This window comes from Clupea harengus, chromosome 7, assembly GCF_900700415.2.
Source record: "Clupea harengus chromosome 7, Ch_v2.0.2, whole genome shotgun sequence".
Lineage (NCBI taxonomy): Eukaryota > Metazoa > Chordata > Actinopteri > Clupeiformes > Clupeidae > Clupea > Clupea harengus.
In genome coordinates, this window is record NC_045158.1 from 10,038,242 (window position 1) to 10,055,222 (window position 16,981).

The window sequence follows — 16,981 nt, forward strand, 5'->3', positions numbered from 1 at the left end:
CCCAGTCGATGCAGGTGTGCCACCACTAGATGGCCATCCTGCACCGCTGCGGCCTCTGAATGAGCAGCTATTAACCAATCGTCCAAATAATTGTATACGCGCAAGCCGCGTAGTCGTAATGGGGCGTTGGCTGCTTCTACGCACTTTGTGAATACCCTCGGCGCCAGAGCTAAGCCGAACTGGAGTGTGTTGAATTGGTACGCTATTCCTCCGAATGCAAACCTCAGATATCTCCGATGTCTGTGGTGGATCGGAACGTGGAAATATGCGTATTTTAAATCTATCGTGATAAACCAATCGTTTGGTCTTATGAACTGCACCAGCCGGTGTGGGGTCAGCATTCTGAACCGTAGCGGCATGAGTGCTTTGTTTAACACACGTAGATCTAATATTGGCCGATAATTCCCGTCCTTTTTGGGGACTAGGAAATAACGGCTGTAGAAGCCTGAAGCTTCCTCCTCGGGAGGCACTATGCTTATCGCTTCTTTTCTGAGCAGGGAGACTATCTCTTCCCGTAGGAAGTGAGACTGTCCCTGCTGCACCACGGATTGGATCATTCCACTGAATGGCGGAGGGGGACGGGGGAATTGCAGCATGTACCCCTTTGTGATCGTTCTCAGCACCCATGGTGAGACTGCGCATGCGCGCCAACTCGCCGCACAACCAGCCAGGCTGGGCTTTGAGTTGAATTGGTCGGGAACTAACCCGCTCATGGTCAATGACTTCCTGTCTGACCGGAGGCAGCACGTACGGCTGGGAAAACATGTCTCTGACCCCCGGACCATCAGCACCGGTTCCCCTCAAGGCTGCGTTCTTTCCCCTCTTCTCTTCTCCCTGTACACCAACAGCTGCACCTCCAGTCACCAGTCCGTCAAGCTCCTCAAGTTCGCGGACGACACCACCCTCATTGGGCTCATCTCTGGTGGTGATGAGTCTGCCTACAGGTGGGAGATTGACCATCTGGTGACCTGGTGTGGACAGAACAATCTGGAGCTCAACGCGCTGAAAACAGTGAAGATGGTTGTCGATTTCAGGAAGAACCCAGCCCCTCCCAACCTCATCACCCTGAGTGACAACCCCATCACCCTGAGTGATTGGCTGCAATTTGCCATCTCTCCAGGATTTGTATGCATCCAGGACCCTGAGGCGTGCAGGGAAGATTATGGCTGATCCCTCCCACCCTGGACACAAACTCCTTGTGCCACTCTCCTCCGGCAGAAGGCTGCGGTCCATCAGGACCAAAACCTCACGCCACCTGAGCAGCTTCTTCCCGTCTGCGGTTGGCCTCATCAACAAGGCCCGGGACCCCCGCCCCCCAACACGGACTCTAATCCCTTTTTTGCACACTCCTGCTGTAACTTAATATGTGTATTGTTTATTGTTTATTGTGTATGTTTATTGTTTGCACCAACGTACCACAAAAAAATTCTCGTAGGTAAAAACCTACTTGGCAGTAAAAACCTTTCTGATTCTGATTCTGATTCTGATGAGTCTAAGCCTAGATCTGCACCCACTCCGCCTAGGGAGGGGGACGAGATCTGGGGTTGCCCCCTCATGGTTTTGAAAAAAAATTGGGGGGTGCGATTGCACTGTGTGCATCGCGGGGGGAGTCGCACAAGCATGTCTGGGCACTGCGCCTTCTGGGACAGGTGTTAGGACGTATGAGAGTGGTGCTTGTGAGAACCTGCTTACCGTGCTGGACATGATTTTCGCATGTGAGCGACGGGCTGATTTCTGTGGAGGCGGTGTGGGCTCCACCGCTCCCCCCTGTGTGGCCACTGGGTAACTGTCTCCATCAGGTACCCTGAGGCTTGCCTCTGCCCCGCCCGCGGCGAGCAGCATGCTGCCGCGGGGCGTGGGCTGCGCCCTGGGCAGGGCGCGCAGCTGGCTGCTACTGGGCTGTCGGCTGAGCTGGAGGGCGGAAGGGGTGTCTCTGCCAGCCTCGCCTGGTGGGCACCTTTGCTGGAGGAGCTGGCGAACGGAACCCGCTTCGCTTTTGGCCCTGTGTGGGCGTGGTGTGTCCCGAAGAGGACGTCTCACCCGGGCCGTTAGAGCGAGGCATCCAGGCTTGGAATACCTCCCTGCTCTTTTGCTGCTCCTCAAACCTGGCAGCCATCGTGTCAACGGCTTCGCCGAAGACGCCCTGGACAGAGACCGGGGCGTCGAGGAGCGGTGCTTTCTCCCTGTCAGAGAGTTTAGCCAGCGACAGCCACAGGGACCTCTGGGTAGCCACCGCGGTACCCATCACCCTCCCCAGGGCCTGTGAGGTGCACCTGGTCAGTCGGAGCGAAAGATCCGTCGCCCGACGGAGCTCCGCAACCGACGGGTGATCCTCCCCCAACGACAAGGCTATCTCAGTCAGGAGCTTTGCCTGATATCGCTGTAGCAGCGCCGCCGTGTTGGTTGTGCAGGCAGCCTGCCCTGCAGCCAAGTAGGCTTTCTCCGCCAGCGCCGCCTGGTGCCTGGCCACTCGCGTGGGTAGGAGGGGCTTCTGGCCGAGGCGCATCGTGGGGGAGGCGGGCGAGAGGTAGCCCGCTACTGCATCCTCCACCTTAGGGAAGGAGAGGTAGCCGCTCTCACTAGCCCTGTGGAGTTGCATGTACGGGGCGAACCCCGGCACTGGGGCACGGCCCGAGTAGGGGGTCACCCACATCGCCTGCAGTTCCTTGTGCACCTCCTCAAAGAAGGGGAGGGAACTAGAAACTGGTGCGGCGGGGCCAGCGTAAAACTCCCCATCCAGCAGCGAGGACCGCACACTGGGAGGGGGAGGGAGAGGGAGCCCGAGGCAGCTGGCTGCTCTCAGCGCAACCTCGTGGAGTTGCTGGCCCAGTATCTGTGACGTAGCCGGGGGTGAGGCTACCCGTGGCTTAACGTCCTGGCTCGTCCGCATGGCTTCTGCGACTGAGCTGTGCTCGTCGGAGTAGTCCAGCAGACTATCATCATCTGGTCCGAAGTCCAGCTCCAGCTCGGGCAGGACTTCGGCCAGTGGTAGATCCACCGCCTCGCGGCCCGCGGCCCTTGGGCTAGCAGGTGGCGGCGACGGGGAGAGGCTAATGGGTGAAGCTGCGGCTGCAAAGCGGCTGCTAACACTCGCATTAGCTAAGGCTAGGGGCGCACTCGGTCCTACGAGGGTGTTAACCCTGGATGGAGCCGGTGCAGCTCCCTCAGCGTCCTTGCGCTCCCATAGCGCAAGGCGCTTTGTAGCCTTGGCTAGCGTCAAGCTAGCGCAGATGCCACAGACAGGGTCGGCGCTTGAGAGCGCCGCCTCTGCGTGGGTCCTGCCGAGGCAGGTCACGCACCGACGGTGGCGGTCACCCTTGACACGGGTGTGCCCACAGTCGGGGTAGTGCCTGGACATCTTTGTTCTGAAAGTAGAAGAAAGTATTAATACACAAGCACACTATTAGCAACCAACACATTGTTAGCAAGCTAGCAGGCTAGTCAGAAACTTAGCCAGCTAGGCAGCTAGGATAGCGGCTACTACTTCCAAAATATAATTTGCAGCGCCCTGAGCTAGTGAGGGTTAAAGAACCCGAATAACTCACCAACCCGTAGAGAGCAAAAGCACACAAAACTCTTTGACTTAGTAGCGTAGAGGATGTACTCGGAGCTGGCACTTCGTCTTGCGAAGTTTTTCAAAAAGGGTGAGTTTGTGCTGCGCGGTTGAATTTATAGACTCCTGAGGGGGCGGGCCCAGGAGTAAGTGCAGACGAATCTTGCGGCCTTTCAGGCGTGAATGGATAAATGCTTCGATTTAGGCCCATGACTAGTGTCATGTACCATACCGTTATATCGCAGTGAACTGCGATAAGGAACTTAGTGAAGTAATTATGGTAATGTGATGATTGTTTTGTTAGAGGTGAGATCTATTTTATTTGTTTGTACTGCTTTAGATGTTAAAGCACATGAAACAAAGCTTCTGAAATAGCTCCTCTGTACGCTTGCACTAATATCCAAACCATAACAAAGATGCATTATTGAAATATTGAAATGGATAGGCATCCCCAGGACTATAATAACCATATTATACTGTGATAATATCCAATATCCTCTAAGCTCTTGTAATACTTTTAAATATTCTGTGCCTGCTGAGTTATTGGTCAGTGGAGATTCTTTGGAGTTTTCAAAGATCATGTAGTGCCAGATTAAGCATTCACACTTTGATTAACGTGGACAGATGAATGATGTTTTATTTTCATCAAGGTCAGTACATCTCCACTGCCACATCCCCAGGATCCTCTAAGTAGGATGTTTATAGCAGGCATTCGAATCCAGATGGTAAAAGGATACTACCTGCATCAAACATGATTTACACTCTGCCCATCCAGAGCACATCTGTATGTATGTGTAGCCATGTTTGCATAGGTTTGAATACACATTTCTGGAACTATCATCAGATCAATCTAAATCAACAAACCCTGACAAGTCTAACACATTTTCTTGACAAATAAACTAGTCCCATATTGCTTAAATATTTACATAAGCCTACAGTATTTGGCAAGATGGATGTTGTGTAGGTGACTGCCCAAAAGAAAAGAAAATCTGAAAAATATCTTAATTTCTCCTAGACAACAATGAGATTTAAAAGTGGGATTTAGGTTTAAATCTCCTGCTTCTCAGATTTCTATACGGACCAAATTAATTCTGTTGAGTTGAAGGAGAGACTTCAACAGGGTCACCAATCATACCCAGTTTTTACTAAATGTTTAAACATCTCAAAATCACCTCCTCTGTCTCTCTCTCAAGATAACCTTAGGGGATGAGGCTCAAATATTCACAGTATAGTGCATTTAACTAGCCTCTGACAAGAAGACTGTTGTGGAGAGGGGTAACTAGGAGATCTTTTTTGTAAATTATTGTAGATTTTTACAATAAAATGCCTAATCTCATTTCTGTCTCAAAAATAATTTTAGAAGAAGTATCTGTGACTAAATTGTTACATAACTCGAACAATAATGAGCTCACATCTAGGGATCCCGAGCCATGAAAGGTCCATCACTGAGAACACTTCCTGTGGGTGGTGAGTGACAGGAGCCAGCTGTCCAAAAAAGACACTGTTACATTGACTTTGACATGACCAGCCATTACTCAGCATTCCAGTCTTGCTTTTGTTTCATCTTAATTCAGCAATGGAAAATAATCAGCAAGAGATAATTGCATTAGTTGCATGGAACGGCAAGTCATTCATGCAGATCAGGGACAAGGTAGCAAATTATTAACAGAAGGACACAGATAGAGAGGAGTTATCTTCATAGATAACATCTCATAGAGGCCATTTATCCTCTGATTTTTTTATTAATATCCTGAGGTAAAAAATATATATAAAACTGCATGTAACAAGATGTTTATCGTTTATTCTTGAGGAAACAACAATGTGCCTAGATAAAAGTGTCTCTCATGACACAGGATTGAAACCATTTAAGTTTAATGGAGTAGTTGTAAAATAGAGAGCAAATTTGCCTTATAAGAGTACAAGCTGCTCACAAATATTAGTGCTGATGTGAAGCATCTGCCAATTTGACAGCAGTCCAAGAATTTCGAGCCTGGCCTGTGAACCACACATTTCTCCTCTCTGCTCTGCTTTCTCCTGGTCGCTGGCCCAAAATGCTATCTATTCCATCTACTGTAAAAGTAATATCCTCAGGATTTTTACTCGGGACCTGACAGATATTGATTCCATGCTTTAGCATGTGAGATAGCTTTTGTGCAAACCATATCAGATGGTGTGGAATCTTTTTCTGCTTTAGCTGCACGCACGAAGAACAATACGAGTATTCATATAGAGGTAGTAGAGCAGAAGATGATTTCCATTAACTATATTAGTTCTGTTTGAACTGAAGTGTTATCTAGCATATGTTTAGAAATGAACATCAAGATACACAGATACACTGTACACTTCTAATGCAATGTATATCTATATATTATGCATTAAAGAAGGGGAATTTTCTCTCTCTCACGTATACTGTATATAGGTGTGTGTGTGTGTGTGTGTGTGTGTAAGAGAGAGAGAGAGAGAGAGAGAGAGAGAGTGTGAGAGATAATAATTTAATTAGCTTTTGATTAAATGAAACTCCTCCTACATTCTCTGAGCATTTCCTACCTAACCAGTTTAATGCAAAAAGGTGATGACCAAACTTATCCCTGCACCTAGGAAGAAAACTCAAACTTAAAAATATGGTGTAAGATGTAAACTCTTTTTGGGACATAGTTTGAAGGCACATATTTATAAGCACGTACCTTGACACCTAGAGAGATAATAAAATAATTACCTATTTTATTATCATTTATGTGTCGCAGAGATGTTTTATAAGGTGTTGCTCTAGTAAGTAATTTACCAATGTCAACACTACCAAGCAAAGGAAGGAAATAATTCCACTATAATGGATTTAGTCAACAAGTCAGTTATTCCTATTCATCAGTACGCCAAGTCTCCATTTAAGGTCTTGCCTTTTCATAATGTAAACCTTGCTTGTGACCTGAAGTTCAGTCTGCTATTACACTGATACTGTAGTTATCCATTAGTCATCATAACCTAACCCATGAGGTTGTTATCCTTAGTAGCTGTTTGACAAAACACAAGCTGATTGGACATTAATGTACACAGTTGAGGTACACTATAACCAAACCATGTCAGCTTTCTATAGAATTGTTGCTTTTACATAGAAAAAAACAGGGATAAGACACTTTAAACTGCAGTCAATGGACCCTAGATTGTGACATATACATACATTTGAAGTCAAGCATATGAATAAACTTGTTTGATTTTGTCTAATTCTTCCATTGTCTTCTATTGACTGTACTTCTATTGCCTAGCGTGTGTTGCGGCTGTCACTAGCCATTTCTGCATTGGTGTTGTACCCTGCAGCTCAGGATATATGGTTGGGCAGTTGTTATATTGGTTAGGTTAGGTTGATGAGTATGAGTGCTTGTATGTGACAGTGAAAGGATTGGCCACTGTGGGAAGTCCCTAAATTCAAATGTATGGTGACAAATTGCAAACTGCGTTCAGTAGTTTGTATATAGACAGAAAGTGTTTGTGCTGCTAAAGCTAATCCCATTCTGGTACTATTTCCTTACAGCAAATAGAGTATAAAACAATCTTTATAACAACAAAACTGTTGACCTCATGTACAATCATGTCAGAAACCATTGTATCTCAGTAATTACATGACACAAAATATTACATTTAAGGCTACAGGAAGATGGTTTAATCTTGGAAAGAGATTTAACATTTAGACTGTACAGACATGTTTGAGTGCCGTAAGACAGTATATGCACATCGGTACATTTGTGATGTCTCGAGTAATGTTCACACAACACTGAATGTGGCCAAGGAATGAAACTGGCATATCTGACATTCACTTTCCAGACCAGCTATCAAACAAACTATGTATGGGCTTATACTGAAAGTGAAGGTAAAAAAAAGATCTGCTTAATATTCAACTGACCTGTTTCAAGAATGTGAATGCACACTACTGCAGTATTCATTATTTGATTGCTTGCTGGAGCTCTTTTATCAGATGTGCTAAATCTAAAAAATGAAATAAAGAAATATATCATGTGTGTTTGGTCTAATTTGATTTACCCTAAAATATGAGCTATCATAAACCCACAATAACATCAATGGAAAGATGGACTTCCTTGAGACTACTTCACAGAGAACAGTAATTCAGAGCATGTTTACAACATTGTTATCACCTCAACTTGCATGTATGTTTTATGTAACAGAGTCTTAAGTAACAGTGATATGTTATTGAAAAATGGAACTAATATAAATGTCTGTGTGTATGTGCAATGACCTATACCATTCCATTCCACTTCTGGTGACCATGACGATCAGTTGATGCCTCAAGGAAAAATTGTAAGAGAAATCAAGATTCTGTGGTGATGGCTCTCTTCTTATAACATTCTCTGGACATGTATGTGGTTATGTACATAAGTGATCTATTATGTTTGATACTTCAGGAACCTAATCCATTTTCTTTCTTTCAAAGTCACCAGTTATACACCAGCAGAGCCCCATGGCAAAAACAGTGAGGGACTCACTACAATGGTAAATCTGTAAATGCACATAGAAATATATATATTTATATAAACAATGAAAATATAGGCAATATTCTGGGTTGCTTGGTTGTGCAAGTTCATGTGTATAATGAGATGCAAAAGAAACAAAACAAAACAAAACAAAACAAAAAAAAGATTATTTGAAAACATTCTCAAAAGCTGGGCATTTGTGGGTCTTGAGTTTCTTCATGGTCTTTTTGAACTCCTTGCTGGATTTGTCCCATTTGTGAATGCCCGTCAGGAGGTACTGCTTGTCCACCTTACGGCCCATGATCAGATACGTGCTTCCCAGGTTGTCCAGCTGCTGACACGGGCAGTCTGCTCCATTCTTCAGGTACAGCACGAGTTTCTTTAAGTCCTTATTCTTAAGGGTGGTTCGTTTCAGTACCTTCTTCCTCTTCTGCAGGATCACTTTTCGGTCCATTTGTTCCCTTTTGACCTCCTTGATTTTGGTCTTGATGGCTGAGAAAACAAGTCGAAGAAGTGTGGCAGTAAATAAATTGAGGTGAGAGGCAAGTCCCCCCCCCCCCCCCAAGCTTGTACAAAGAAGCATTTCACAAAAAAACGGGGAGAGAAGAAAAAAACAGAAAATTTATAGTAGCCGTTCCTGCTTCAGAGCACAATAATAATCCAAAGTGCGTCACATTATCCCTTCCCTGCCGGGAGGGGGTCACTACAGGGCCGAGCGGCAAGAGAGGCTTGTATTGCAAAGGGTATGCCTGTCATGCCGCCGAAGACCAGGGCTCACAAAGAGGAGATTAGTCAACTAAGTAACGCTAGAGAAAAGAGCAAAAAAAGGGGGTGTAATCAATATCCTAACTATCTCAGGATGGCAATGGTGGGCGGTGGAAAGAGGGATGGGGTGTAAATCAGAAAGACATAATTCTCTCGGCATAAAAGGCTGTATCTTGACAAAGCCCAATCTATGGAAGGATAATATGCTTTATGTGTGTGTTTTTTATCCAGGAAATGTATTCATGGGAATACATGATGTTCTACCAATTAGGAACAGGTCAGCGGTCTTTAGCAGTCTCACATCTGAAATATTAAATGGGACAGATGGACTAGCCTTCAGTCTATGAGTCATTGTCTCCCTAGAACTTGGAAAAGGGGAAAGTGACCAAAAATGTACCATGCCTCATTTCCTTGATTTCATCCGCTGAGCGGTACTAGGCCAGACTGACCGCTCTAGCTCGGACTTTCATCTCTCCTTAATCCCACACTTCTCCTTAGATTTGCTTAAATCTGCTTGATCTTTCACTAAACTCTCTTTAACCTCTTAATCTGTTTGTTTCCCTCACCTTCTCTGCTGTACGTGTGCATGAGTCAACTCCAGAATGATCTCTGTTCAAACCATGACGAGGGTGTCTTTTTCTGTATCAGTCCTTGCGTACAAGGCAACTTGCATTTATCTTAACTGCGGAGATGCAGTCTTCATCACTCTCTCTTTATCTGTCACTTTTGTCTTGCCTCATGACTGTTAAGCTGGCTGTTCAGTGTGTGCGCTCAAAGAAACTCTGGTGTTCATACAAGGTCCTGGCTTTGTAAATGGGAAACAAACATAATAGCTCGGACCAAAAGCCATAAACAACCCCAGCCAATTAACAGTGTTTCAGGAGGAGTGGTGTCATTTGACTGACTCAAATATCAAGAACCTTTCGCTGAACCAAAACGAAATTGCAGACTGGGTTTTAAAATGTGCAGATTTGTATTGTGTTTGTGGTTTATTACGTTTGAGGGAAGTTGTTACGTTTGTAGGTGTAACAGTGCGGTTCCCCAAGAAACACGAAAACTCTTGACGCCCAAGCTGAGTTTTACCACTAATTGTCCTTTAAAAACCCCTGATCAGTTACCATCGCCCCTTCATAGTAAAAGTAATCCTCGCCCATATCCCTTTGAACCGTGACTTATATTCTTAGCAGCTCGAAGAGGAAACATCACTCCCTGGGAGGAAAAAAGTCTTAGTTTTTTTAGCATCACATTATAGAGGTTAAGAGTTTGGAAAGCAAGTGGTAGCCCCCAAGGAGCCCAGCCAGAGTGGCAGTGCCCATCTCTAACTCCTTCAGACTTTCACAATTAATGACCACTGTAGAAAAAAACAGTCTGTTTTTCCAGGTATTAACAGTGCACATGGTACGGATTAAGAGCCCTTATCCGGCGTCTCAGTCCCTTGAACTTATTCTCTGAGGTGGCTTAGTCTTAAACTGAATCAAAATGGGCAGCATTCATAATAAGCAAAGCAATAAAGAGAAGCCCGAGCCCACCCAAGAAACCACTTTATCTGGTTCAAATCCCGCTTTAACAAAGCCATGAACTTTGTGTGCACCTTAAGCTTCTTGTGCTCCGAGTCGCTACAGTCGGAATGTTCCCCTGTTCCGGAGAACATCCTTACAGTTGGTTTAGCAAAGACAGTAATATAGATCTTTTTTTCTTCCTACAACATTAGACAATCACAAGATATCTGGTCTAATGGCCTCTGGGGACTACATGATGTAGTCTACATGCCACACTATATCACAGAGCATTATACAACAATGCAATAAAGATGGTCAGACTCCAAGGACCACATTAAACCATTTAAGTTTTACACAAAAGTGCCTGATATAAATTCTGGCCTTAATCCTAACAAAGACCCCCGGGTACTAAATTTCATAATTTCCGAATCTTATCATAGCATATAGTATACCATGATAAATATGTCAGCACAGGAGTATCTGTATACAAACTGTACCATGTTCATTTAGAAATAGAGCGGCATGAGAGTCTGTATCTCATTACACAGCAACAGGGACCTTTTTATCAAGTTATAAAGTCACAAACAGAAGCTCATTCTGTCTAAATGAAATGTTCAGCAGAGTAACGAGCACATCGAGAACGGGCCTTATTGCACTGAGATCACTACATCATCTTAGACAGCTCTTGTAAATATTTAGTCACACAACATTCTAGGCTACAACTAGTGACCCCTTTGCCCTCGATGAGGGTGAGGCTCACATAAACGGAGCATGCATCTCCATATATGTCACCGTAATCTATGGCTGACCTAAACTGAAATGCACATCATTAATTCTACGTTTCAACGGGCAGGTTACAAATTAAACCAGGTGGTGGAAACGCTTCTGGAGTGTGGCTCAGGCAAGTGGCCATGCGGCTCTCCCCACGCACTGGTCATTGGGGTGTTTAACCTTTGCCTCTGACCTGCGACCCCTACTTCCTCTAGTCTAGGCCCTTCTCCGAATGGAGGGACAGACTTCTCTCAGACTTCTCTGGGCCATGTCATAAACACAGCAGGAATGGTGCACTGACACTATTCACAAACATGGCCTCTGTCTGCCGGGAGGAGCAAAAGGTGTAGGCGTCTGAGCATTGCTGCACAGTTGTTTACTGCCTGCCAGGAGAAAAAAAGAAGAAGAAGAAGAAGAAGAAGAAAATCGAGCATGCGTCATTTACTACAAAAGTGCATGCAGGCCTTCAATTGAGGGGGCTACAAAGTTTGTTGCCGAAGAGCGTAATAAACCCGCAGCAACGGGTGTAAATCATGATAGCAGCCGAACTGCAGCTGCAAATCTTTCACCAGCTCGGGTCGAGGTGACACAGTCTGTTAAGTTACAATCATTGCCATTAAAAGATCAAAGTGTCTAGGAAGAGGTTCCACTCTTGCCTGTTGTCACTGAAATGTTTCCTAATGATTACTGTTAAACCAGCATCACAAAGGCACGCTTGCCAGAGAAAGGCTGCCCCCCTTTTAAAAAAAAAGAACAAATAAATAGACTATTGTCAAAACTACTCATAATGATTACAGTTTTGTATTACTCTTGACAAAAGCGTGCTGTAAAACTAATAGCTGCTAACTGTAGCCTCCGTGAAGATTACAGGATAACAAATGAGCTAGTGATTCAATCTGAGGGGTCAGCGCTCCAAAGGCACTGCCAAAACAAACACGGTCGCTCAAGGATCTGACGGAATGGTACACAAGCTAGTCTCCACATGTGGAGCCACAGTCACCTGCAAGATATATGGTTCAGGGTTACCAAATCTGTTAACATCGGGGCCAATAAAACTTGAGGGGTTCACTTGGGTGATTTCTAGGCCAGGCAAACAAATGCACATGCAATTACAGATGTCTACTGTTGTTTAGACACCCGCACTGCATCATTGAACAGGCATTGTCAGACCTAGTGCTCGGATCAAATATCAAGCATCAAGGACGTAAGGCCAAAAAATAAGGCCTATCTTAGTTTTGGTTGGCAGTGTCATAAATCGTTCCTTAGACCATGATGTTACATGATTAATTCTATGCATTTATGTAAGTAATGGAAGACAGTAATGTTATACAGCTGATTCAACATATTTAGATAAAAGCTTTTAAGGGCTCTAACTAAGATCTTTTATTTATTCCAAACAGAAAAAGAAATTCACTAATATTTTAAGTACCCATTCTTTTTTTATCGGTGATTTTAGGTGTTTTGGTCATTGGTGTTTTAATATCCCACAGCAGCCAGGCAGCAGATGTCAAAACCCTGAAGATAACATAAGAGTTGAGATGTGCTACAAGGCTCTCAAGGACACCATAATGTGTACTGAGATCACCCTGAGCAGGAGTCAGTCTCGTGGTTCTTGTCACTTCCAGAGGGCCAGACAGCAGAACAAACACCCCGGTTTATTGCCCCAAGTGACTGCCTAGTAAAGGGCTTTAGTGCCACTTTGGATCACCTCTGTTCCATTACACACATACTGATAACCTTAAAATTGTAACGTTACAACATGGTATGGATTTATGGTAGTCAAAATCAGTTGTTTTCGTCGCATTTGAAACGCCAGGCAGTTTAAAAAAAGGAACCTAAGTTTTGATTGATTAACTCTTGGTTAACTGTAAATGAACTGAATGGAATGGAACCACTTTTGTTATTGTGAAAGTAATTCTCAATCTCTCTCCAACCAGCCTTACAGTAAAAAACGAAATGTTGTTCATGCAAAACACACAGAATAAAAACAACATCAACTTTGTGTCTGACTAGTTTTACATATTTGTTGACTGCAACATTCTTTTTCCAAAATCACCATTGGCCTTCAGTCTTATCTCTTGTGCATTCCTTGTTCTGTATATATAACAAACAGCCTATGAATTCTGCTGTGAATTCCATGTTTATTACTTCATGAGCGAAAACACAAAGAGGGGGATGGCAGCAGTGTTGTTCCACTCTGGAGAGCATGTTTATGTAAAGGGATTGCTGGGATTTAGAAACTTCTGTAAAAAGATTTGAATCTGTGATGAAGGAGGCCACCAAGGCGTAATCTAAATCACAACAAAACTTGGCCAGAGTTTCCACATTTCTTTAAAAAGAATTAGTTTGAAAGGAAGCACAGTTCATTTGAGGGACAACAATTATACTTAGTTGGCATGGGTTCTTATTTCCTGGATACAAGAGCTTGCTTGAGAGTTGATGGCTAAGCCAATCAAAATGAAGGTAACTTCTAGGCAACACACCCCCTTATTGTGAGTCCATCATTTGATTGAATTCATCCATTCAATCCATACATGATCTAACTACTGACTACTAAAGTTGTCGTGGGCTACTCACTAAAAAGAGCTGTATCTCTTCAATCAAACCAGCAAATCAAAAAAAAAGTGATGTTGTGAACTTGTTTCTCAGGTTAAAGAAAACAGGAAATTATAATTTTAGACAAACATGTGACAACTTTCTGTTTTGGTAGTGCAACCAAAGTAGATAACTTGTAAAGACTGCTTACCAAATTCACTAGCACACAAGTGGTCCAAAATGGCATCTGCCTTCATCTCGTCGTCACAGGGAGGGCAGACAGGAGAGAAACCTACATGAGGGAAGAGAGGCTCTGGTCAGATGAAATGGATCACACTGAATTTAAAGCAGACCACTGCAAAGGCAGAAAATCGAGCTCATATTTGTCCATGTGAAAAACAAAAAACAACAGTGGCAACTCCTTTCTGCCATATTCTATTAAATTGTACAATTTGCTTGTGAAAAACACCATTTGGTTCACATAAGATTTACAAAAACAGCACTGCCACAGTAGAACTGAAGTAAGCCACATGAGTACATCGCAATTAAATTCACCTACTTCACTATTACACATGACATTTCCTCCAGTCACTGTCTTCAAAATTAAGTTCACCTACTTCATTATTACTTTCTCTGTCTTAAACATTTAAAAAGACAGAAACAAGATGAATAAAAATGCCAAGGCTATGAGCGTTATTAATCTGATTAATAACGACAAATGCAGCATGTTGTCAAACCTCATGGCATGGGGCTGATCAGACATATGCACATAGGTTTACTGGTATTTGATCACCACAGTGAAATCCCCTTTGCAGAGTAGTGTTATCGACTAAGGTTTCCTTTATACTGTAAAATATCACAGTATAAAACAAATGACTCCAGAACGAGAAATATTTCAAATAAGAAGCAGCCTTTACATGAAGTGGTGGGATTTGGTATTCAAAATCACATGTACTATCATTATAAATGCAGAACAAAGCAAATGCCAACACGGGGAATGATAAGAGACCAGGGGAAGACCTTGTGACTAAACGATGTATAGTGCACTGTGGTCAGGGGAATAAGAAGACTACATTACCTAACCCTAGATCACCACCTTTTGTGCCTACTCTTTTTGTCACTTACATTTTTTTCTTTGTTTTTACTCCCTCTATATCTTCTCCTGAGACCTACGGTATAAACTTAACTAACTGCAGCCAAGTAAATGGAAAATGTGTTTACCTTTGAAACACAGTGCTCTTTGTAGTCACTTGTCTGCTAATTACAAGTATTTGACAAATCCTTGTGGAAGTTGCACCCAAGTGAAAATGCTTGTGACAACAGGTGCTACTCAGAAAATCAAAAGGATACAATTTTTCTTTCAGGAGATCTCTTCTACTCTTTCCAGTGCATGTTCTCCGCATCCTACTACTAATAAAAGTATCACTCCTTAAAGACCCAAATGTAGTTACACCAAGAAGTCTGGACGAGGTAAATTTATAAAGCACACCACTGATTAAAACTTTAACATAAAAACAATCATGTAGTAATGAGAAACTAATTAATGTTACCACCCTCAGAGAATAAAATATATCATATGATTATTTTTTTTTTTTGGTTTGAACAGGTTCTGGGTCTGTAGCTATAAATGGAAGGACAGTTGGTTTATTTATCAGAAGTGCTGGGTGACTGGGGCTGCGGTATATCTGTGTGGTCCGAGAGCCCTCTACCTTAAACAGCTGCTCTGGTTCCTGAGGAACCACAAGCCCCTGCTGTGCCATGCCCCATCATAAGAGCCTCTGTTTCATGTTTCAGCTACAATCATCCACGGCATGGTGGCCGACGGTGATATTGAGTGATACGAGGGACCACTGTGCCAGGTTTTTTATTGATTCTTTTGTTTAAATTCCCCCTTTCTTCCTTGTCTGACGTACATAGACTAAGAGTTTCATAGATGGAAATTCCCCTCTAATTTATGAGCCATCCATCTCAGTTAGATGTACTTTCCCTAGTCTCTCTCTCAACTGACGACTCTGAGCCTTTCCAGGAGAATGGCTTTCTCTTGCCAGGAACACTGAGAAAGTGATAAAAGCACCCCATGATGCAAACACAGTATTTGGGGCACAGAACATTTCCAACATAAATCCCTTTTCAAAAGCTATGGCAGAACTTTCTCTGACAATTCTGGGTGTTAAGTCATCAAAGAATGTGAAAGTAGGGAGGGGGGGTCATTAAACTAGATGCTTTTAGTATCTGTGCATGAAGTGGAGACAGAAGAGTATAAAGTTTGACTTTTACTAACATCTGATCAGGACTGCTTTCAGACATGCAGCCCAAGGCAATGTGAGTGCATGCGACTTTAACATCTATGTGGGTGCAGAGGCTGTGGGAAGGGTTTTACAGCTGTAGCCTTGAAGGGGAATCACATTTGCAGAGGTGACAGAGCAGTCTTATCAAATGTGGGGCAACCTGTTTTTTATCTCGGCCTGTCTCATTAGCTAACTGAAGAGCTAATAAATGCCTCTTTTGGGTGCTGGGGGGGGGGGGGCTTTGGGAAAGCAAGAGCTGTTTATCAGAACAATGAGTTCTTGCTGTTTTTCTTTGGGTGAAATAAGTAGATACACAAAGGTTTGTTACTGGACAACGTCCCAGTATGTGCTGGACCTTCAAACACTCTCGAATCAATTGCTACCAGCTGGTAAACGAGCATGACTGCTAATATTAATTTTGAACAATGTGTTTGGTAAACAACAACAACTTAAAACTTAGTTGAAGACATACTATTAAGGACACAAAAATCTACTGTCAATTCTTTAACACTATAATCACATTTTGAAATACAGATCAAAGAGTGGTTTAGCTAAAGGCTAAAAAAACAATACTGATGAACGGGTCCAAAAGGTGGTCTGATTAGCATGTGATTCCTAATCTACAAACAAACTTTGTTCCCTGAAATAACAGTCTACCGCTTTTAAGAAGGCAACGGTGTCACTTCTCACAGAAAGCAAAAGGTGTGACTGCTGGTGTCGCGTAACCCTGCATGCATTCAGTTGACTTCAGAATGTCAGAATGTCTCTCAAACCAAATCCTAAGTGTCACTGTTTACACTGCAAGTCACATGCTGTCAATTCCCACATTTTTGAGAAGGGGTAACACTTGATCCTGCCAAGGTTGTCATGAATGAGGACAAGTTTTGGTTAAACGTGACATGACAAAAAAATGACATAAAAATACAGATTTTGTGGTTACTTACACTATCTGCGAAGCCAGTAATTTCTGAGTAAGAAAACCTGGTATGAGGAACACTGTAGCAGAATTTACAAGGCAATTTTTAGAAATGTCTAAATTAAGCAGCTCTCTTTCATTTGTCCCCATTACCAGTGTCTAGCCTGACTTCT

General features: G+C 43.4%; 1 protein-coding gene across 1 annotated transcript in view; it reads right to left on the reverse strand.

Moving 5' to 3' along the window:
- Positions 1-7,180: 7,180 nt before the first annotated feature.
- sfrp1a (secreted frizzled-related protein 1a) overlaps positions 7,181-16,981 on the reverse strand; it is a 10,665-nt gene continuing 864 nt past the window's right edge. Inside the window, exons 2-3 of the mRNA XM_012815895.3 lie at positions 13,816-13,896; positions 7,181-8,526 (exon numbers count right to left, since the gene is read on the reverse strand). Of these exons, the coding sequence (XP_012671349.1) occupies positions 8,201-8,526; positions 13,816-13,896 (407 nt within the window). The 3' untranslated portion in view covers positions 7,181-8,200. The remainder of the gene's footprint in view (positions 8,527-13,815; positions 13,897-16,981) is intronic.